The 23,807-nt window shown below is 56.3% G+C and overlaps 1 protein-coding gene across 25 annotated transcripts in view; it reads right to left on the bottom strand.

The window, feature by feature from the left end:
* NCOR2 (nuclear receptor corepressor 2) overlaps nucleotides 1-23,807 on the bottom strand; it is a 200,756-nt gene that overhangs the window by 137,541 nt on the left and 39,408 nt on the right. For 24 of the 25 annotated variants that reach the window (XR_008993700.1, XM_036921780.2, XM_057491719.1 and 21 more), the window contains one exon: nucleotides 2,027-2,241. Coding sequence is in view for 24 of the 25 variants with exons in the window: in XM_036921780.2 (XP_036777675.2) it covers nucleotides 2,027-2,131 (105 nt within the window). In the remaining variant the exon portion in view is untranslated. Of the gene's footprint in view, nucleotides 1-2,026; nucleotides 2,242-20,923; nucleotides 21,350-23,807 lie in introns of those variants that run through there. The other variant, XM_036921763.2, reaches the window with a different exon arrangement.

Raw genomic sequence — 23,807 nt, 5'->3', positions numbered from 1 at the left:
CACACAGGATTGTGACACCCACCCCCTAGCTGCCCCAGGCTCCAACTCACCCCTAGCCTAGCCTCCTGCCTGCCTGGTCCTGTCCGGTCACATCCTATGTCACTGACAGCCCAGTGGAAAAAGAGCAGGAGATGTCTGGGGTCAGCTGATGATCCCAAAAGACTAGGAGAGGGCCCGGCTGGGGCAAATGGCAGGAATGAAGTGGGAGGGTGGGGCTTATAGGAGCAGGAGGAGTCCCTTAGGCTGGGCCCGCAGGGAAGGGGGTGGGTGGGAGAAGGGTGGGAACGCAGAGGAGGGGCCAAGAAAGGGAGAAGCCAGAGGCATCTGCCAGTGGCCCCCAAGGGAGGCAGCCCCCCCAGGCAGCCACAGTAACAGTGACATAACAGTAACAACAGCAAATGGACAAATCGGATGAGGTGTGCCACAGACATTAAATCAGCACATTTACTCCCCATGAGAATCTAGGAGACGGGAGCTCTTATCACCCCATTTTATGAATGAAAAACAGGCTCAGAGAGTTAGGCAAGCGGTCCCATTTCCTCCCCCGCAACATGTTCCCCACCTATGAAACAGAGGGCATAAGAGCCCCAACTCTGGGTAAATAAGTGGAGCAAGCCTAACTAGACACACAGGGCTCTGAGCAAGACATGTGCCGTGTCGTCGACGCTCAGTAAGTAAGTTTTATTTGGTTACTGTTACTGGTAGTCACGATAAAGATGGTGACAAAACGTAACAATGATTCACCCCAGGAGCATATTCCCCAGCTCTGGGCACACAGTAGGTGCCCAATAAATAGAGGCATCCCTGACGGGGCCTCAGAACCCTGAAGCTGAAGCATACTGCCTCCTCCCAGTGATGTGCCCTGAGCCTCGGTCCCCTCAGCTGCAATGTGGGGTGATAACATAAGATCTCTCGCTGGGGTGCTGGTGAGACTCCCAAGGCTCCAGGGGAAGTTCTCATGACAGGGTCCCACAGTGCTCCTGCTCAGCACAACGCCTCTGCAAAGCACCCTGGAAACCCAAATCCTCAAGAGGTCACAGTGTGTAGGACACCCCCACATGGGCCAGCAGGTTCACCTGCAAAATCATCTGGCTCAAGGATGGAAACACAATCCCGTGCCATTTCCTCTCAGTGCCTTGTAAGGAGAGCCCATACGGGCCAAGCAGGACACACACGCACACACAGGACAGCAGGGTCAGCTTCTAGCCCAGCTGTGACAGCAAGGCCTCACGTCCCTGTGCTGAGCAGTCAGGAGGCTAAAGAGGGGTGGCCTAGGACCCCGAGGGCCCTCTGGCAAGCACCCAAGGACATGGTATACAGTAAGTAACCAGTAAATACCAACAGAGCAGAATCTAAGGCCCTCCTGAGGGCCACACGATGCAGCTAGAGGTGAAGGTAGAAAATGCAGCCCCTGCTAGGAGGCGGACAGAGTGGGGCAGACTGAGGGCACACAGGTGACAGGGAGGCACGCCGAGAGCATGCTGCTTCCCAGTGGGCAGGCCATCCCCCCACAAGGCTCCTTGGTGAGCAGAACCAACACTCCAGGCCCCCAGTCAGGGCTTCAGAGCCATGGCCTATGCTGGGTCTCACGGTCTCAGGACCATAAGCATCACCACAGTGGGCAGACTCCAGGCTGGCACTCGAGAAGCAGAGGGGCTTTGAGCAATGGCCCACAGGAAGGCACCGGAATCTGAAGCACAGAGGAGCTCGGGTGAGGCTTGGCTGTGAGTCAAGTGCATACAGCAGGCACTACACATCTGCACACAAATTCCACTGTCAGCTCTGAGAGGTAGAGACCGCAGCTCAGCCGGGCCCCGTCTCCATCAGGGAACTGAGGTTTGCAGATGTCCTGAGGCCTGGGAAGGTCTCAGATACCAGTGGTCTCTGCCAAGGCACCTGACCCGCCCTCAGGGGTCACAGCGAGCCCTGGCTGGACACCACCAGAGCCACACCAGCCCAAGCTTTGGGGAGAGAAGGATGGGGCAGGGACTTGGTGACAGGGAAGGGCTCAAAGAGCACCCCTTACCGTGTGGGGCCGGGCAATCTGCACAGGGTAGGAAATGCCATGGGGCGGGTAGCGGGGCTCCGTGGCCCTCCACGTCTGTGCTACAGGCTGTGTGGATCCCGACATGGCAGTGGGTGTCTGGGGGCTTTGGGTCCGTGGTAAGCTCCTTCTCAATGGCCACTGAAGTTAAAAGCCAGTCCTTGTCATCTGCTTTCAGGCCACCCTGTCACAGGCACCTAAGAGAAAACCAGAAAAGAAAATAAAGTCAGCCACGGGGCAGCAGCACCCCAGGGACCCTGGTGGGGCCTGCAGCTGTGCCTGGTTCTGGGGGGAACTGCCAGCCTGCTGGTCCTCCCGGCCCTCCCCAGGCCACTGGCATGCCCCTGCCCACCCAGCAGACAGGGGAGGACCCTGGAAGCCATGGGCCAGGCTGGTAGCTGCCACATGAGCCTCATCAGGAGAGCTGTGCCCATACCCCAACCATGGCCTTGCCCTGCAGGCACAGGGCCCCAATTCTGTGGGCACAGCCCCCACCAGTTCCCAAAGGGTCCCAAATCCCCTTAGCCACCCAATCTCACCCCATGGCCTCCTTGGGTTTCTGAGTCACCAGGGCAAAGTTCTCCAAAAGCACTGGCAACTCAGGCAGGCAGCTGGGGGCCTGTCCTGAGAAGCACGGTGTGGGGAGGTACACAGCTGTCCTGGGCATGGTGGATGGGTCAGCTTGGGCAGGACGCGCAGGTCCCAGGGAAACCCCAGGCAAGGCCAGGCCTGCCTGGCCTCCCAGTGACCCTCTGCAGGAGCAGAGTTGGAAGCAGGGGTACTGGCAAGCCAAGTGCCACACCAGGGAATAGCTATGGACATGGACAAGGGCCTGCCGGGCTCCAAAGAGCTCCCAGGGGCAGGTAAATAGCGCCTCCCATAGGAGAGGAACCACCCACATCCAGGCTGGAAAGAATCTCAAGACAACAGCCCAGTGTCTTAACAGACGGGGAAACTGAGACCCAGAAAAAAGAAAGGACCTAACCTAAGTCAAGGAGACAAGGGAGCCCACAGTTGGAAGCTGCCTTTGCCCAGAAACCTCTGGGGGCCCCATGCTTCCCAGAATCCTCTCGGCCTTCTGCCTGCTGAGGATACTTTACCACTGGCTCCTCTGCCCACACCCGGATTGAGGGCCTGGCACTCCCCAGGCCTCCCCACTGTCAGGCCCAGCCCACCACCTGCATCCCTGGAGCTGGGGAAAATCCAAGAGTGTGCAGGGGCCCAGCTCCCGGAGGCTCCCATGTGCTGGGATGGCCAGGGCTGCCTCTCATGTGATCAGGTACATAGAACAAACCCCAGCTCCCCAGAATTTCATCATGAAGTCCCTCATCACCCAGCCCTGCCCCTGACAGCTGTCCCTTGGGAGGGCTGGGGGCTTGGGCTCTCACACGCTCTGTCTGTGGGAGGGCTAATGTGGAGGGGTGCTGGGAGGGACACCTGAGACTGTGGGGATCAGAAGAGTACTCCTAGAGGGGGCTCTAACTGCACCCCCTCCTCACCCCCACTAGCTACCATAGACTTGACTTTCCTCTCCCAAACCATCCTCCCTCCCCCGGCTCCAGGAGTATTCAAGCGATCAAGGCTTTGCCAGTCAGATTCCTGCACCTCATGGGCCAGTGACTGGTTCAGGGATAGGCATGTGGCCCAAGCTGAGTCCATCAGAGCCAGTCAGTCCAGGCTTTTGCTGGAGGAGTCAGGAACAGGTACTCTCTGCCAGGGATCTACGCTGGACATCTAAGCTGGGCAGATGAAGGCCCATGTGGCAGGAGAAGGATGCTGATGCCAAAGCAGGGGGGCAGAGCTGGAGCGCAGAGTCAGGTCCTGATGACAGCCATGCCTGAAGGCAAATCCAAGCCTGCTTATTCATTTCAGAGAGCTGAGGCCTGCCTTCTGTGTGTTTTGCCTTTGCCAGTCCAACTAGGGTTTCTGTCACCTGCCATCAAAGTTCTGACTCAGCCAGAGACAGAAGGAGGAAACAATCCTTTAATTGAGTGCCGTCAATCCTTCCAACACTGAAAAGCCAAAGAACTCCAGAGCCCATCTGCACAAAACCTCAGGAAGCTGCCCACGTGGACTTTCCCCAGCCACCAGGACAGAACATGCCCTGTTATTCTTATGAACATGGGAATAAGCCCTGCTCAGCGAACAGGAGCTCCTGTTATTACTCTCCCCAGCACTGTCCCTGTAGGAGCTGCAGTCCCGTGCTAAGGATGCTCTGATGTGGAAGGGAGGAAGAGCTGCCCTTGTCAGAGCCCAAGGGCAACGTGCCACTTCTCCTGCAGCCCAGGGAAGAAACTGGCTTTGGGAGGGTCTGCCAGGGCTGGGCCCCGTTCCAGAATTCCCCTTGTCCCAGCTCATCTCAAAGCCCAGCAGACCCTGGCCAAGCAAATTCTATTCCACCCTATCTCTGGGCTTTAAACAGCTGCCCCCTCTCCAAGGAAAAGAGGGCAGCATTTCAGCAAGGAGACAGTGACTCTACCTGCCCCTCCTCCAAAAGCACCATGGGGGACTTCCAAACTGCTGTTTGATTTTGCATTGCATAAGGCAGCCGAGAAGTCTGATTTACCCATAACCATTCTTACCTCCTTTGCCTAACTAAATGCCCACTGGGGATGGCAGGCCCCTGCCAGATGCGGTGTGCAGGGCATACAAGCTCCAGAAGCCAGGAGGTGATTCCTGGAGAATCCTGGGCTATAGCCCCACACTCCTCATGCCAAGACCTGAGCCTGACTAGCTTCCCACTCCCTCAAGACTCAGGGTGTCCACCCATGAGCCCCCACTGCCCAGCCATCCAGAGCTCACCCCACTGGCTCCTTGGCTCAGCACCCACACATGCAGGTTATCCCCAAAGCCAGGGGATTCTGGGGATTGTGTGCCTCCCTGACTCACTACAAGCTTATCTAATAAACCCAATTTCCATCCTTCCAACCTCAGTCACGTTTACTGCCAACTAAAAACTAAAAAAAAAAAATTAGGGAAGCAGTTAGGTAGTTCCTCAATAAGTTAAACATAGAATTACCATATGACCCAGCAATTCTACTCCTAGGCACATACCCAAAAGATTTGAAAACAGGGACTCAAACAAATACATGTATACAAATGTTCATAACAAACTATTCACAAAAACCAAAAGAGGGAAATAGCGCAAATGTCCATCAGCGGAGGAGTGGATAAACAAAATGTGGTCCATCCACACAGTGGAGTGTGGTTCAGCCATAAAAGGGAGGAAGTCCTGATACCTGCTCCGCCATGGAGGAACCTTGACAACATGATGCTGAGTGAAAGGAACCAGACACAAAAGGCCCCTGTACTGTGTGATTCCTCTGGTGGGAAATATCCTGTTCTGGACAAATCCACAGAGGCAGACAGCAGGTAGGAGAAAGCAGGAAAGAGGAGGGGTGGGGGCAGTGTCTGCTAACAGGCACGGGGTTTTCCTCCTCGGACAGGAGGCCCCTTGGCTCTGAGCCTCAGTTTTCCCAGCTGCAGAAGGGACATGAGAGTTCCTGCTTCACAGGCCTGCTGGGGGGAAAGCATGTTTTAAAGGCCTGGTAAACAGCAGGTGCTCCACAAGGCAAGTAAGCAAGCTCAGGGCTCCAAGGAGAAAAGACCACACTCCAGCAAGGTTAAGAACTTGCTTAGCCAGTGGCACAGGACACTTCTGAACCCCAGAGACCCAGGACCTAACCAGGGCATACCCAAGGCCCTACCAGACCATGCATTTCGAAGCCACAAACCACAACACTCTGGCCACCAAGCCCACCAGAGGAGGACCACACACTCCGAGCCGCATGCACAGTCCAGTGTGGGGTTCCCCACATGTACCCAGTGGTTTCAGCATGGCCCTCTGCCACGCCTGCCCAGGAGGAGGCACATGGCAAAGGCCACTCAGCTGCATACAGGAGGGCCGCACAGGCTGCGGGTCCAATGTGACAGCACCACACATTCCTGCCAAGTCCACGTTCCCTTGTTCCCACCCACTGTGCAGCTTTGCTAAGGCTTCCAGACCCACAAGAGAAAGCTCACTGCCAGGGTTTCCATCTGCCGCTGCCTGCTGCATGCCTGGAGGTACCAAAGGGCCGGGCATGCAGGAGGGGCTCAAAGAATGAACCTATCCAGTAGAGGTGAGTGCCTGTAACACAAGGGGAAGCCAGAGCCCCCCACATCTGCATCTGTCCCTACCCTGCTGGGCAGAGGCCTCGTTTCTGGGGAAATGGACCTGAAATGTTCTCAGGGGGCCCCTATCCCACCTTCCCCTCCAGCCCCAGCCAGGTTGGCTGAGGCTGCACAAACACAGGTCCCACAGATTTTCTGTGAAGTGAGTGGCCTGGGTCAGATCTGGGGAGCGGGGATGTCTGGGAGTGGGGAGGGCAGGGGCTTATTAAGGTGCTGGAGTGCCGAAACATGCCCAGAGCCTTCAGACCTATGCCCGGGCCTCAGAGAATACAAAAGGCCAGCTGTCCACACCACACGTGCTGGGAATTTGTTTGGAACTAATGGGCACCAACACGCGAACTTGTGGAAGGTAGGGGAGGCTCCAAATTAAAATTCAGCTGCCAGGCAGGAGAGAAGCCCCCAGCATATGCACACATACACACTCCTCAGACCCCTCCAGGGTGCTCGGAGAAGCTGTGATTGCCACCGAGGGGACACAGTCTGTTCCAGCCCCACCCAGCCTGTCCCAGGCAGGGACACATGGGCACACTGGACACCTACCTGCAGGCAGGGACCCAGTGGTCTCCCCCACCACGGTCTCTTCAGCATCTAGAGGTGCCCTACAATAGCTATTCAACATGCACTCCGTCGTTCTGAGTCACTGCTGAAGCCCTGTGAACAGCAGGGCACCTGGTGCACAGTAGGGGTGCTAGTTTCCTGGCACTGCCATTAACAAATCACCACAAACTGGGGAGCTGAAAACAACAGAAGGGCATCCTGTCACAGACCCACAAGTCTCAAGTCCAAAAGCAACATGTCAGCAGGGGAGGGTCCTTCCTACCCCTTTCAGCTCCTGGTGGCTCCAGGTCCCTTGGCTTGTGGCTGCATCCCTCCCATCTCTGCCCATCTTCGGGGAGATGGCCACGGCTTTCTCCTTTGTGTGTCTGTGTGTTCATTACAGGCCTTTCCTCTTTTTAAAAAGACACTGGTCATACTGGATTCAGGGTCCACACACTCCCGTATGACACCATTTTAACTAATTACATACCCAATGACCTTCTTTCCAAATAAGGTTACACTTACAGATTCCAGGTTGACATAATTTGGTGATGTTGGGAGGGAGTAAGGGGAGACACTATTTATCCCAATACAGTTGGTCCTCAATAAATAATTGTTCCGTTCACTGTTATAGCGCAGAGCCTGGCATGGTGCCTGGCACACAGTAACCATCCAATAAATATCTACTGAACAAAAACATGCCAGGCAGCCTGGCCTGAGAGTGGAGACCCAGAAGCTGGCACAGGGGCCTTGAGGACAGAGCAGTTCTGGGAGGCAAGGTTAGGATGTTGCAGAAACACCAGCCAGAAGGAAGCTATTTGTGGCTCTAGTTTCTGGCATGCAGTAAAAATGGGAAACCAGCTGCCAGGGATCCTGCTCTCAGCTGAGTCTTGAGACACAGAAACTCCCCTGGGACGTGGGCAGTGAGCTTCTCCTGGACTCTCAGAGGGGCCTGCAAGGCCCATGGGGAAGAGGCAAAGGGACAGTCCCTGCACCCTGCCCTGGTGGCTTACCACTGCCGACCACAGTTATGGGCACCTTTGTGGGGCGGGTGCTGGGATGCACCAGCAAATAACAGGTCCTAGAATCCCAGCCCTCACAGAGCTGACATTCTAGCAGGTGAGACAGCAGGAATTTATAGGATGTTGGAAGGTGTCTGTGTTATGGAGAAAAACAGAACCATGAGGAGGGGAGGCAGGGGAGGGAGGGAAGCATGCAGATGTCTGGTGAAGGGTGTTCCAGGCAGAAAGAACAGCCAGTACAAAGGCCCTGAGGTGGGGAGGAAGAGCAGGGAGTTCCCAGAAGGAAAGAGTGTAGAGAGATGGGCCCCCCGTGGTCACACAGGGCTTTTGCTCCAAGAGAGATGGGAAGGGTGCCACTCCTCTGGGAGGGAGATGCACAGTAGTGTCCCCTAGGTCAGCTGTGGCCCAGTGCCTCTGTGTTAAAGGAAACTTCAGCTGTGCCCTCCATCAGTGGGCAACGGGGACAAGCCTCTGTGCACCAGGCACCAATAAATCCTAACACTATTAAAGCCACCATCCAGGATCCTAGAGAAAAGGCCTCCACCTTCTTGCCCATATGGGTGGGCCGGCAAGAATAAGACAGACCTCCATTCCCCTCACCTGGCACAGAGGTCACTGGGCTCCCCGAGGCAGAGCTAGGAACCCAACCGTCTGTCTGTGGCTATGCCCGAGGGGCAGTGCCCAGAGTAGCACAGGGTCACCACACTCAGCATTCCAATCAGGGTGCTGCTCTCAGGGGTGTCGCCTGCCTGCCCTCAATCTGGGACCTGGCAAGACAAATCCATCCCAAACGGGGTATCTACCACATTCTGACCAATCAGGAAATGATCTGAGCACCTATGATGTACAGGCCTGCTCCAGGCACTGGGGTGACCGCAGGGGACAAGTCAGACAAAAAAAGGCCACTGGTCTGAGCTGACATCCAGTGAAGGCCCATCCCAACAGGGGAAGGATGGAGGGGAGGGAGGGATGGGCGGATGGGTGGGAGAGGAGGGGAGCTGACATGAGTGAGGGGGGATGGAGGAAGCCATTCCCCATGGGCCGACGATGGACCCACTGGGGGACAATCAACGTCACTGCTCCATTTTCCAGGGCTTTTCTCTTCTCACTTTTGAACAAGCCCCAGGGCCAAGCACACATTTATTCCAGTGTCATTCCTATGGCAGCCTCCCTGCCAGCCACCAAGGTGGGGGTGCAGGTGAGCACCGTCACTCCCGAGCGCCCCAAGCCCACACACTGCTGCCCAAGCCCCAGCCTGCTGCCACGGAGGACCCTGAGGAAAACCGCCTCCAGTCCTCAACTCCAGAGTCAGAACAGGCCCCAGTGGGGAGACACATTGGGAAAAGATTTATGGAAAGCTCACCATCCACAGACTTGTCCCCAACACTGAGCTACAACTATAGTGCTCTGCACCCTTCAAAATACTGGGCATGGTGAGGGGCGAGTTAATGACGTTGAAGATGGCACCATTAGCAACAGGGCAGTTTGTATGACTACTGCCACTTTGCAAATGAGCAAACGGGCTGGAGAAGTGAGCTGACCAGATGGAAGAGCAAGTTCCTGATCAGGAGCTTATACAGGACCCAGGAGACCTCCACCTGAAGACAGAGAAGGCAGAGAGGGCTGCCCAGGGCTGCGTGAGCCTCGCGGGGTCAGGACAGAGGAAGGGGGCCTGCCCTTCCCAGCCTGGGAACCTAGCTGCACTGCATCTCACTCAACACCCTCTTTCTGTAAATGGGGAAACTGAGACCCAAAGAGGGGCGGGAACGTGAGCAAGGTCACTCAGCAGATGGAGTGCTGCATGGCCACTCCCCTCCTCAGCCAGATCCTCGCCCACAGGTCCTGGCATCTCAGAGGCCTGAGCTGAGCCCACCTCAGAGCCTTCAGGGGAAGGAACACCCAAAGGCTACGGGGAGAAGGGCTCCAACTCCACAGACGCCCAGGTCCAAGGACCGAGGCCACTCCACAGCCTCGGCCTGCACCAACCTGCCAGGGAAAAACACTCCAGGTATAAAACACGTCCCTGGCACCTGCCGCTAAGAAGGATCCCAGCCACTGCGAGACCTTCCACTCCAGCTCTGATTTTACTTCATGCCCTCCCAGTTCCTCACATCCTCACATCAGTGGGTTGTAGCTCATGCACAGACATTTACCCACACAGGGATGGCTCCGATTTCCCTCACCAAACAGGATCATCCCCATTCAACACAACAGGAAACCAAGGCTCAGACAGGTGAGCTCACTGCCCAAGGTCACGCAGCCAGAGAGCAGCCAGGCATGATTCTAATTCCCCAAACCTCCGACCCAGACCCCACAGACCCCACCCGCCTCCAAAGGGGTGGGGGCCGCCGAGGAGGCCCAGTTCTGTTTCGAATTTAATTGGTACATTTGCGTCCACTGGGCTGCAGCCAGCTGGGCCGTCCAGCCCTGCCCCCGCCCCAGCCAGATCTGCTCAAATTCACTTCCTCCTGGGCCTTTCTCCCCCTTCTGATTTTAAAAGGAAGAGAGACAGAGAGAGAGCCCACAGCCATGACAAACCCTCCCCACACGCCAGGTCACAGGTCCACCCCGAGCCCCTGCCGCACAGCGCGCCCTCCCTCTGGGGTATTTCACAAACATTACGCTGGATTTTTCCTGGCTCTTCCTCATTTCGCTCTGGGCGCCCTGGGAGGGACGTGTTTTCCATTAGAGCCAGCTCCTCCATCTGGCCTTCCAAACGGCAATTTTCTCTGCAGCGGGAGGGGGGCACGGAGAACAGGCTGCTGTCTGGGCAGTGGGGGTGGGATGCTGGTACCGGCTGTGTGACCTGGGCAAACTGCTCAACCCGCGGCCCCTGGGGCTGGGACGGGAGCAAAGCCCCGTACCAAGTGGCTCAGCACCCTGCCGCTCTCCGAGTGCTCCTCCGCCTCCTGATCCAGGACCCCGGGCTTGGGTCCTGGGCCAGTCCACTTCACTGCCTGGACAGGAGTGAGCCAAAAACCGAGGAGGAAACGGGCCACAGAGCACAGTTCCTGCCATTCTGCTGAGTGAAATGAGCCAGACAGAAAGGGACACAGTACGATTCCACTTGTACGATGGAGCCAGATCCACAGACATAAAGTAGAATGCAAGGTGCCAGGGGCTGGAGGCGGGGGATGGGGAGTTAGTGTTTAATGGGGACAGAATCTTTGCTCTCCAAGATGAGAAAGTTCTGAAGATGATGGTGATGATGGTTGAACAAATAAATGTATTTAATACTCCTATACATTTAAAAATGGTTGAGAGGGTAAGTTTTTTGTTATGTGTATTTTACCACAACTCAAAAATTTTTAAATAAAACAAACCACACACCTCCTCTAGGGAGGCCTCCCTGATTACTAGTCAATGGCACCCAGCTGGGCTTGTATTGCTCTGTAATGGCACCCACTGCCAAGGCTGCCACAGAAGAGGGTTACCAATGGCCCTGACAGGGGTCCCAGCCCACAGCAGCTCCTCAGAGCCACAAGCTGAACAGGACCACAGTCAAGGCCTGGTCTCCTAAAAACCTCACCTTAGGACCTGATGGCTGCCTCCAAGCCAGGTGGCTTCAGGAGATGAATGAAAGGCCTGGACACAGGGAGGGACTGACCCAAAGCTCTGCCCATTCAGTGGGCCCCTAGACCCAGCAATCCCAGGTCCGGCCCAGAGCTGCTCTCTCTGCCAGCTGTCTGCCAGTTCCGCCCCCTCACGCACTCAGGCCTCTGGGTTCCCACCGACTGCCCTGCACCAACATCTGGCAAATGCGTCCACAGCCATGCAGCTGCCGGAAACGCCTCCCCTGCCTCCTCCCCACACGCAGGGCCCTCAAGGACCAAGGACGGCTTTCTCAGGAATGTACGGGGTTGTCCCTACTTCAAGGCAGCCCTCTGGGGGACGGCTCCCACCACACGTGAGGGAGGCAGGTGCGGCTGCTGCTACGGAACAGCTTCAGCAGCAGCGTCCAGGACTGGGAGCCCACCACTCAACACTAGCCCTCCCGTGCATTCCCCTTCAGCCCTGGAGGGTCCGCCTCCCACAGACCTGCCACCCAGACACCTAGGTCAGTGGGGAAGGGACCCCTCTGGTCAGGTCTGTCCAAGGCTCAAATGTGGAAGCGCATGAGCCACTCGGTGCCTGAGGGCTTCCACAGCTCAGTGTCTGATGACGGAGAAGCCATCAAGACTCCAAAAGGTCCTGCAGCCCCTGCAGCCAGGAGCTCCAGACAGCGGCCCGTAAGGAAATGCCCGGGAGTGGCAAGCATCCCCCAAGACTAGATTATCAATTAGAGGAGGGAGCAAGACTAACAGGTCTCCAGGGAAGAGGGACCCAGGCTAGCAGTAGGAAGGGGCAAAGACAAAGGAGAGGTTTGGATGCCCGCTGCCCACTGAGCTGGCCCCATGATGGGGAGGTGGGGCGGGGCTGCACGTGTCCAAGGACACAGGCTGGGGGTGGCCACTGCTCAGCCCCCACCGAGCATGGTGACCCAGGGGAATCACAGCTTCCAATCCTTTCAGGCAAAGAAAGTCTGATTTAAGACATCCCTCAATTTTCAATTTTTATTTTAAAACACTGACTATAAACTCACCCCAATAAATCAGTCTGACATCCAAATACAGCCTTCAGGCTGCCAGAATGCGACCTGTGGCTTCTGACGTGTGGTCAGCCGGAAGCTACAAGAAAGGGCCCAGCAAAGCCCAGGGGATCTTGAGGGGGGATGGCCAGTGACAGTCAGGAATGTTCTCCAGCACATACAAAGGCTTAGGGAGGACCCGAGAGGTTCTTGTTACAAAGTGGAGCGGAGCGGCTGGGCCCACTTACCCAGGGAATCAGCAGTGACAGCCGATACCCCGAAAGGATGCACACTGGCTGTGAAATGGAGGCTGGGCAGGAACTCTGGCCTGGCTCAGTGTGGCTCAGGTCCAACACTTGGAACAAGCAAGCAGGCTATGGCCAGCAGCTGTTGTCTGTGCCCACCTAATAACCACTCACTGCAAACCACACCCCAATGTCCCTTGGGCTACCAACTCCTCCTGCACCCTCAAATCCCGGACTCCAGGGGAGGCTGATCCTGCCTCCCAGGTCTGGCCAATCAGCATTAGTTGTAGCAGCCCAGCTCCAATGACTGGTTCAGGGAGGGGCCTAACTCCAGCTGAGCCATACAACTCACTCCCAAGACTTGGCTGGAATATCAACAGGCTTACCTTCCTCTGGGGCTGTGGAGCTGTGATTACTCTGGGGCTACCAGGAACTGAACATGGGGAGCATCTAATCATCTGAGCCCCTGGATCCAACTGTGCCTGAAGCTTACACTGAGCCTTCTATGCTAAGTGCAGAAGGAGCAGCAGGGAGTCTGCCAATTGCAAACAAGAGACCTAAGACAGCAAACCCCACTAAAATCCAAATTCTAAGACCAATGGATCTCTCTAGAATCAGATTTCCTTCACCCTCTGGTCCCCTCACCTGTGCAGGTAAGGAGAGGTCCAGAGCCAGCCTAGAGGCAAGAGAACCAAGATGGGAGCCCAGGCCGACTCAGTCTAGGGGGAAGGGCCCAGCAGGAGCCTGGGACAGACTGCCCTGTCTCTCACTCTGGAGAAGGCACCTCCCACCCAGCCGAAGGGCCATCAGAAGCTCCAATGGGGGATCCAGTAGGCAGCAACTTTGCAGATAAAGAGTGCTCCTCCCCACTGACTCAGACCTGGGCCACTCCTCAGGGACAGGCACACACCCCCACCCATGCTGCCCCAGGGAGTGAGCAGAGCCTCCAGCCTCAGTTTCTGGAGGAACACCCTGAACACATGCTCAGTTGCTCTCTCTCTCTCTCTCTCTCAGAAGGAACACAGAACTGACTACTGCGCTACATGCACCAAGGCTGATAACCAGAGGCCAGCTCAAGCAGGTCCCAGCAGCCCAGCCAGGCTACAGGACAGAGGTGCTATCTGTGGCCAGGCCACTCTGCACCCCTGTCAAGGCCTCAGTCTCCTGGGCTGTAAAGCAGGCAAGCAGCTGCTCCTGGCCTGGAGGCTGTCCAGCGCTGAACGAGGAGCAGAAGGACACTCTGACCCCTGACCTCCACCACATATGTGCTAACTTCTCCCCACTTCCCCATCCCTATCCTCTTTCCTCCCTTTCTTGCTGCAGCTACAGGCTTGTTAGAGCTCCCATTTCACAGATGGGGAGACTAAATTTCTGGGGATGAAGAAGCCTGTCCAATGTCCCACAAGTAGTAATGAGGCCATGGAAAGATTAACAAATATCACTTCCAGTCCCCAGGTCCTAAGCAGTCATGACAATAGACCCAAGGTGAGTGCCCCACACTCATCACAGCCAATCACTACCAGCGCTCACTATCATCAGCTCATTTAATCCTCACAACATCCTGGAGAGGCAAGACTGAGGCACAGAGAGGCTAAGCAACTTGCCTTAAGTCACACCGCAGGCAAGTGGCAGAGCGTGGATGCAAACCTAGGCAAGCCCTTTCCAGTGCCCACCTCTTATCCACTGTGTCCTGGGCCCCCTACCACCACTGTAACCCTGCCTCCCAGCTCAACCCAGAAGAGACCCCCACCTCCGCCACCAGGCTGGCCTCAGGGCCTCCCAGGCCTTGAACCCAGCGTCGCTGCTCATGGGTCCGGGCCCAGTCTTGCCAGTTGGAGGTAATCACAGGTCACTGCAGATGGACCACGGCTATCTCCATACCCACCTGGCCAGACCCCAGGGCTTGCCACAAACTACCCACCCTGGACCCAGAAAAAGGAAGGCACATCCTGGCCCTCACCCCAGCCCTGGCTGCTACCTCCCTTCTCAGGATCTGGAACCCACATTCTCTAAGTCCTTGCTGCCTTATTTCCCATCTCCCCACAACCCAAACACAAGGTCCATGGAGGCAGGAGCCACATCTGTTGTGTTCCTCACTGAGACCAGCTCACTGCATACAGCACATGTGTAGGAAATGCTTGTTGAATCCATGAGCACTCTCAGAGCAGAATCACAGGCTCTGAGATGAAGCTCAAAGACCACTCCATAAACAGAAACAGGTCTACTTAAAGCCAGATTTCAGGGTTACACTAGGCCAGCATCTCCCACAAACTGATCCATGTTTACATGGTCTGCTCCACCACAGCTTTCAATGCACCTCAGGGCTCTGATCTCTCCCTCCTGGGAGCTGCATTGTCAGCCCATCCATCAGCAATGGCTGGGACACCGAAGGCCATCAACACCTCTGGGGGGCTGTGTGGCCTACTCCAGGTAGCCTGCCCTCTCTGGGCCTCCATTTGTCAAGGGCACCTGGCAAATGAGGCAGCTTGCTGGGGGATGGCTGTAACCCGGGTGCTGGGTGAGTGGCCAGGGATGTAAGGAAGGGGTACTCGGGGCTTGGAGAGAGGACCAGCATGGAATCTGAGGAGCCTCCTGCCTCCCAGGTCACATCCTCAAGCCGGGACACCCAAAGCCAGTACAAGAGCTAGCAGGGGGCAACAGGCAGTCCAGGGATTTGTGGATTTGGGTATGGAAGAGGGAGGTGATTTCTGGACTCTTCCAGTGGAGCTCCCCACACCACCGGGCACAAAGGGGTGCTCTCAGCCACCCCAGCTATGTCTCTCGGTCCTGGACCCTCAGGCTCGGGTGTGGAACAGCTCTACTCAGGACCCGTCCCCAGAGAGAAAGCATCACTAGCCGTATTGGTTTGTTAGGGCTGCTGTAACAAATGACCACAACCTGGTGACTTAAAATAACAGACATTTATTCTCCCACAGCTCTGGAGGCCAGATGTCCAAAACCAGGGTGTCCAGGGGGCAGCTCTCCCTCTGGAGGCTCTAGGACAGGGTCCTTCTTTCCTTCTTTGGGCTGCTGGCAACTCTAGGCGTTCTTGGCTTGTGGCTGTGTCACTTCCGCCTCCGCCCGCCTTCACCGGGCAGTCTCTTCTGCGGTCTGGTCTCTTCTGCCTCGTCAGGACACCAGTCACTGAACTGAAGGCTCACCCCTGTAATACAGGGTGACCTCATCTCAAGACACATCTGCAAAGACCCTTTCTCCAAAGCAGGTCACATTCAGAGGAGCCAGGTATGAACATGTGCACGTATGTTTGGGGTCCCCCATTCCCCCATTCCACCAGCTCCAGCCCTTTCTGACTGCCCATCCGCAGAGAGCTCACCCCCGCATGGCCTGATGCCAAGCCCCTGCAGAATCCCATTAAGCTGATGAGAAGGTTGAGGCATGCAGTTAGGCCTCATGCCCAGGATCTGAACCCGCTTTTTCTGAGAGGTCCCACCACAGGAGCTACTGAGCACAAGGGCCTCCCCTCACATTTACGGAAACCACGCCTCGGAGAGGGGGCTCCCACGTCACAAGCAGCTCAAAGTGGCTCAACATAGGGGCCAAACTCCAGTCTCAATTGGCTCCTGGGTCAGATGGTAGCAAATGCCACTTCCTGAACGTCCTGGACGGAGAGGATGTCCGCCCTGATAATCACCACCTCTCAATTTATTACCAGCCCAGATCCAGCCATACAGCTGTCCACCAGGCACCCACCCAGTGCAGAAAGGGCCTATTATGACATCACAGGCCAGGAATTAGGTTATTAGCTTGGGAAGGAGGCTGGACCCAGGGACAAAGGGCTCACTGTCATGCAAATGCCCGACTCAGAGGAAGCAGGCAGCTCCTCCTCCTTCCAGTTTGTGAGCTGAGAAACCAGCTCCCAGCCTTCCAGGAGAGTTTGGGCAGGCATCTCTGGACCTCAGATCCAGGCCGAATAGGGATCCCTCAGACCAGGAAATGGCCCCCTCCCCAGGTCTGAGCCAGATTCCCAGCAAATAGGAGTACCTGCCCTGAGGAGGGATCCCCCTAGAACCTGGGTTCAAATCCTGCCTCCTCTTTGGTTGTGCCACTGTACCCCAAGACAGGGTAACAAAAGGGTCTTAGAGGACAGAATAGGATAATCCACCTAAAGTACTGGGTGTCACCCTGGCACAGAAGCAGCTGCATACAAAATGCCATGTACCTGTTTATACCATGTGCCAGCTGCTGCTCTGTGTCTTTGGGCAAGCTGCTTACCCTCTCTCGACCTGATCTGGAGAGGGTGACTCAGGGCCCACTTCACAGGGTTGTTAGGACTGGATAAACAAAGTGTGCAGAATGCCTGCGGCCTTGTCAGCCCCAATATAGGGAGCTGATGCTATCAGCACCCCTGCCCTGTGCCCTGGCACCCATGGGCCCCCATTTTCCTTGCTTATCTCTGACTTATCCAGGTGGTGCTATGAGGCACTCCTGAGCAAAAATACATGAACTGCTTTTCAAAGTACCTAGTTTTCCAGCTGTGGCCCCAAAACGTACTCTCAGCCCCCACCTGGTGAAGGGAGATGAGCTCCACATGGATCCAGCATGGAGCCTGAGTGTCTCCAGCCAGATGCCTGTGGGTGTGCCCTATCGGATCCACAGCTGACGTGCATCTGTCCCCAAAAAGGCCCCAATCTCTAGAGAGGACAGACAGGGCCACAGCCTGTGGGGGGAAACTAAATCAGGCACGGTTGTCTGCTGAGCACCTGTTTAATGCCCCATGCAGGGGACACACCAGCATCAAGATAAAGAAAATCCTGGGTGCAGGGCCTGGGGGAACACAGCTGTCAGACACAGAGTAAATCCCAGGTGATGACAGTGGCAAGGTGACAGGAGTGATAGAGGGAGGCTGGGGCCTCTCAGGAGGGGACATTTGGGCAGAGGCCCATCACAGGAAAGCTATGAGGACCTCAGAGAAGAAGATGGTGGAAGGCCCTCTCACATCAGCTCAGACCCCCACACCCTGAGCCTGGGAGAGTCTGGAACCCTCTAGAACCCTTAGGCATAAAGCAAGTCCTGCCTGGACCTCCTGGGATGCCAAAGGGCTGAAGCTCCATTACTTGCCAGCTGTAAGGGGCACTGACATCTGCAAGCCCACTCCCAGAAGTCCCTGTTGAAAAGTCAACCCTTGGATCAGTTTTGGTTGGACAGCAATGCATTTTCCATGCTTAAGCACCTGGCAGGGGTAACCCAGATCACTCTGGGGTGAGTTAGTTACACCCCGAAGGCCTTCTTACCACTGCTGGAGGCAGGAAGGGGCCTGAGGAAACCAGTACCTACTGCAGGGCAGCAAGAAAGGAAAATTTGCAGCCCAGATGGCAGAGCAAAAGAAAAAAGTGCTCAGAGAGGAAGCAAAGTCAGCCATCACAGGAGTGACTCCAGAGAGAGAACTGAGACCACATCTCACTTTGGGGCTGCAAACAGTCCTCAGAGGAGGAGGCGGAGAGGGGCTGGGCTGTGGGTGGGCCCAGGAATGAGAGAAAGGTCCCTCTGACAGGTCAGGAGCCCAGCCCCCTATCCCAATCTGCTACCTTACAGGTGAGCAGGAGGAGAGAAGGCGGTGACTGAGGCCCAGAGAGGGCAAGCAACCTCCCCGGAATCACCCAGCCAAAGAGCCTCCACACACAGCATCTGGCCCAGGGTTTGAGTCCCAGATCCAACTCTTACAAACTGTATGCCCTTGCCTGGAGCATTAGTTTCCTGAGAAGTGGGAGTTACACAGCACCCTCCCATCCCATCGCTGATCCGGGCATGCTACGAGCCAGTAGGGGCAAACCACAACAATCGCTTCCAGGATGACACTAATACCAGCCACGGCACCCTCACAGGGCACGGAGCATGTGCCAACACCTTTCTAAGCTCTTAGTATGTCGTCAATGCATTTAACTTTCATGGGAGCCCTATGAGGTACCAACACTGCCCCGGCTTTGCAGATGAGTAAACTGAGACTCAGAGTTTAGCCACCTGCTCTAACACACACAGCCACCAAGGGGCAGACTGGGGCTCAGACCCAGGAGAGCCTGGCCCCCAAACCTATGCTCTTTGTCTTTAGGTTGCTGTAGGTTCACAAGCAATTTTAAGAAATAACATAGCTAGATCCTGGGAGCCCCCCAAGCCAGCTCCCCCTGGGAGACATCACCACATCACCAATGAGCTCATCAGTAGCATTCAATTGTCAGCAGCATTATCAGGAGGCTGACAACTGGTCTTACTTATTAGATCTGGGGGGTTTAACAAGTACTCATTTGAAACTGTGTGTGCGCGGGTAGGGTGGGGGGGTGTAGCTCTGTATACTTTTATCTCCATGCAGATCCCTGCGGCCACTGCAGTCGACACAGGACAGTCCCACCACAAGGGTGGCTGTGTGACTTCTCGTCTGAACCACCACCCATGATTGTCTCTCTCAGTGGGTGGGGGACAGGGTCACTGAGACCCTCTGGGAAGGGCATGCCGGCCACAACACAGCTCTGAGGCCAACCCAAGTGGGCACCAAGGGCCTGGGGGCAGCAAGGGGACACTTGTGTGTTGCCCTGCTGCAGAAGCCTCTAAAGAGTCCCCAGGAGAGGTCTGAGGACACTTGGACAGCGGGCAGCTGGCATGGAGAGCCTGGACACCCAGGGAACTCCCTGCTGGCTCCTGCTGGCCCAAGAGGAGCAGCCCTGAGCCAGCCACTGGCCCAGCATCCGGTGTCACTTACAAACACGGTGCCACCCTCAGCAGGAGAGCCAGCCTCACTTGCCTGGCCCCCAGGCCACAGCGGGCACTACTGGGGTGCCTGGCACAGGTTTGGAGAGAAACAAGAAAGAACAGGAGCACACCAGGCAGCCCTGGGCACTCCGGCCCAGGCCTAAATGCAGACAGAGCCTGGGCCTGAGGAGGGGCCCTCCTTACCTCCCACTATCTGGCCGGGGCTTCCACACCTATAAAACAGGAGGGCTCACAACACAGAAGAGAAGAAAAGCTGGTGGAGACCAAGATGTAGCTAACTTAAATCCAAGCCCGTGGTCTACACTGAGGAGCCTCCCCAAGCCAGTCCATGCACGCAGGGCACCCCACGGTTTGTCTTGGTTTCCCGCCTCCCCCCCAGCTACATCCATGGTCACTCACACTGTAGAGACAAGGAAACTGAGGCTCCATAACCTCCCCAAGGCCACGCCATCTGTGAGGGGTAGGCAGGGACCATTTATCAGCCCCTCAAGCCACATGACAACTTACAGGGTGGAGACAGATGGAGCACCCATTTGCCAGACGGGAAAACTATAGGGCTTAGAGATGTGAAGTGACTTGTCAGAGGTCACACAGCCAGAGGGTTTCAGCTGGGACATGACCCAGGCAGCTGATCCCAGAGTGAGCCAGAAGGTATAGCTCTCCCACGCCTTACCCTCAAGCCTGTGTTGTGTAGCCCGTTATTGCCCCATTTTACAGACAAGGAAATGCTCACACAGGTGAGGACAGGCCACCCAGCATATAAACAGAGAGAACCAGGATTCAAAGCAGGGTCCAGTGCAAACGGGCAATAATAGCATCTGGGAACCCAGCCCTCCCTGGCCTGGGCTCCAGCCCTGAGGAGACATCCCTCTGCCTCCCAAAGGTCTGGCACACCCAGACCTCAGGACAAATCACTCCCTCATGCCCTCCGTTTACAACTGAGGGCTCCTTGTGAGCTTGGGAAGCCCTTCCAACTTTCCAGTGTTTATCCCAGCTCCTCGCTGCCAGGTCCCTGGGCAAGCCTGGGCCAGTGGCGCTGATTTCAAACCAGACACGGGCACCCTGCCAAGCGCCACCACGGTGGGAGTCGGGCCCCGGGCGGCAGCAGCGCTGCCTGCACCTGGCTCCCTCCCCCAACTCCGCAGCACCCGGGAGTCCACCCCTACTCAGGCCCCAGCCCACCCTCTGAGAATGAGCAGGAACACAGATCCCTCAGCTCTGCCATGCTCCCGCAAGGATGCCGTTGTGAGCCACGGCTCCAGAAAAGCGGCAGTCCCCACCCTACGTGTCCACTCCCACGAGAGGCCGAGAGGCCCTGTACCCCAGGCCCTCCTCCCTGAGTCCATTTCCGGGACTCAGCAACTCTGCCTGATAAGACGCAGGCCCATTGTCCCACTGAGTGGGCCGCCACCTCCTACTGGGGCCCAGGGACCAGGACACCCGGCCAGATAGAACTGGGCTCCTTCCTGGCCCCACACAGCAGCCCCAACACATGTTCCCAGGGGCCAGGCCCTCCTACAAGCCAGGGCCCTGATCTTTGCCCACCCTCCCTGGCCAGTGACCAGCCATGCCGCGTCTCCCTGCCCACCGCCAAGCCCAAAACTTCTCTTACCCGAGCACATGACCAGCCTTTCACTCACGTCAGCTCCAAACACAACTTGAAGTAACTCTCCCACAACAAAAAAAAAACGAAAAGTAAAATGTGCCAGCAAGTGGGTCAGAGGAGTCCACACACACAGATTGTTCTGTTGGCTTCCAGAAGACACACCGTGTCCAACATCAAACCCATCCTTCCTCCAGGACTGACCCCGGGAGGGGTGGCCCCTCCGAGCAGCGCCGCCTTCCCGCGAGACTACGGGCTCCCACCCAGCCGGGGAGGCCCTGCAGCCAGGCCCAGCCCTCAGGCCCTGGCCTGACACCCCCCAAGGACAGGGCAGGCCAAGACCCACTGGGGACAACCCTCAGGGCCACCTGACCCCACGGCGGGGCCAAAAACACGATGTCGGGCCTCTAGCTCCCTTCTTGCCTCCTGCCACTCCAGGCCTATAAACACAGAGAATTACATAAGTCCACTCCTCTTGTTTGGAAGCCAAAAGTACGAGCTTTTTCTCCCAGCCTTGGCAGTAAGTAATAATTCCTCATCGCCATGGTAACCCTGGCGGGCTTCCAGCCGACACTCAGGAGCTGAAACACTGGGAGGCCTTTTTATAGCTTGGTAGAAAAACCTCTTCACTATGCACTCCTCGCAGGGCAGGCGAAAGCGAGCTCCAGGCCCGAATTCTGCTTTAACCCATTTCCTCCCAGCTGGATGGTCCACCTCGGAGCCCAGGCCAGCCTGCCACCTACCCAGACAGCAATGTGGGTTCCCAGCCTGGGCCTGGTGTGGAATCAAAGCTGCTGCCCCCAGCCCTTCACAGTCCTCCAGGGTGACGTGGCTACAGGGAAAGGCTCTGCTTTTAATACATTTCTGTCCTACTTGTAATCTCAGGAAAGGCAAACATGACCCCTCAAATTGGTATTCTGAATGAGGGTCATCTGGGTGACAGGCCCAGAGGGTGAAAAATGACACAGCCAAACACACATACACAAAGGCCCAAACGGGTAACTTGGTGGTCAGCCAGTGGTCCGAACATTGGCTGCAACTAGCTGTGTGATCAGGGACAAGTTGGAGCTTCTCTGGGTGCCAATGTCCATCTACAGCAGGGCAGGCTCGGCTCTGCCTCTGGGGCCCTGAGCAGCAGAGACCAGGCAGGCATCAAGGACCCGCCGCAGCTGCTAGGAAGCACAAGGGTCCCTCGAGCGTCTGCAGATTCACTCTCCCACCCGCAGCAGCCAGGTCCCAGACGTTTGCCCAAGAGGGCATACTGAGTGATGGCGAGCGGTCCATGGGGATGCAGAGGAGGGCAGTCCAGGCAGAAGGCACAGCAAACCTAAAGGTCTGGAGGCTGGACCAAGTTCAGTGTGTTGCAAAAGCAGAGAGAAGGCTGGTGTGGCCAAGTGCAGTGGGGACCAGAGACAGTTAGAAGACAAGGTGGAGGAGTAACAGCAGTCGGGGGAAAGGTAGGTCATAAGGACTCTGGGTAAATCACTTACCTCCACAGACTGGACAGGCTCCAAGAGTAATAATGACAATAATGATTGTGGCACGTACTGTATGCCAGGCACTGCATAAACACTTCACCTATAAACCCATCTGTCCTTCCAACAGCACAACAAAAGGCAGGGGCACATCTGAACCGCAACATACAAAGAAAAAACAGGCCAGAGAGGTTAAGCAGCTTGCCCAAGGTCACACAGCTGGGAAGTGGCTGAGCTGGAGTTTGAACCAGGCAAACATGGTTTACATTCACCCTGCCACGTGGTATGGTCAGCAAGGAGCCACAGAAGGCTTGGGGCAGATCAGATTTGCATGTGACAATGGTCTACGGCCACTCTACTAGGCAGTGTACCAGGGTGGCCACTAGAGACCAGTGCAGAGGCCACATGCATGCTGAGTTTCATCAGCTCTCCTTCCAGCCTTTCCCCAGAAAGCATCCTGCAGAGTGTTCCAGAAGGCTTCTATAGACCTGCCCAAAGCCTTCTTCTATAGATGGGGAAACCGAGGCACAAAAAACAGTGCATGATAAAAGGCCACATTTTCAGACCACAGATCCAGACACTGTCTTCCCACCAGCTGACTCCCGCTGCGACCATCAGGAGACCACAGAACTCAGGGACGGGCCAAACGAGCCGCAAGAACATGCCAGGAAGGGGAGCGGAGCGGCAGGGGCAGGGCTCAGGGTGCCTTTGCTCTTTCCTGCTTGCTTTGGGCACAGACCTGTGGCCGACCTCCGTCAAGGCTGGCCCTGGCATCAGGAGTAATTCACCCAAACCTCCACCAGAGAATTATGCTTTGGGCAGGTTGAAAGCAGGGTGGGTCACTGCCAAGAAGCTAGGCAGCGGATGGCTTGTGGAGTGACTTCACAGGAAATCAACAAAAACCAGGAACAGTGACATGCGGCTCCTTCTAGACAGAGCCAGTTGCTAAAACTGAGCTTATGTTGAGAATAAGTTAGCCTGTGGTCGTCTCCTTAGCAAAGGAACTCCTTGTTCCCCAAGCCTCTAATGGCAACCATCCCCTCGGTACTCGGGAAAACCATCCCCTGACCTGAGTTCACCAACATGCCACATATCACTCACTTTTTTCTGGATCTATCTGCTGGGCAGTTTTGGACAGTGAGAAAGATCAGTGAAGATGTTACCAGATACTCTTTGATGCGGCCACAGAGGCTACGTGTGGAGAGTCAAAGGTGTTCTCCCGAGAGGAGGCAGGAGGGGTCTTAGGCCAAGGGACCCTGGGCAAGGCGCCCAGCCTCTGAGGCATCAGCCTGCTTAGGGGTGGACTGGGGCTGCACTGCCTCTCTCAAGGTCAATAAGAACTGCATGTGTCAGGGGCTCAGGGGACCAGAGTGGGAGGGACTGGACTTACCCCCTCCCCGAGAGAGCAAGAGGGGCAG

The sequence above is a fragment of the Manis pentadactyla genome, chromosome 14, assembly GCF_030020395.1.
Source record: "Manis pentadactyla isolate mManPen7 chromosome 14, mManPen7.hap1, whole genome shotgun sequence".
NCBI lineage: Eukaryota > Metazoa > Chordata > Mammalia > Pholidota > Manidae > Manis > Manis pentadactyla.
The sequence above is the reverse complement of the archived record's forward strand: the minus strand, read 5'-3'. Positions and strand labels throughout refer to the sequence as shown.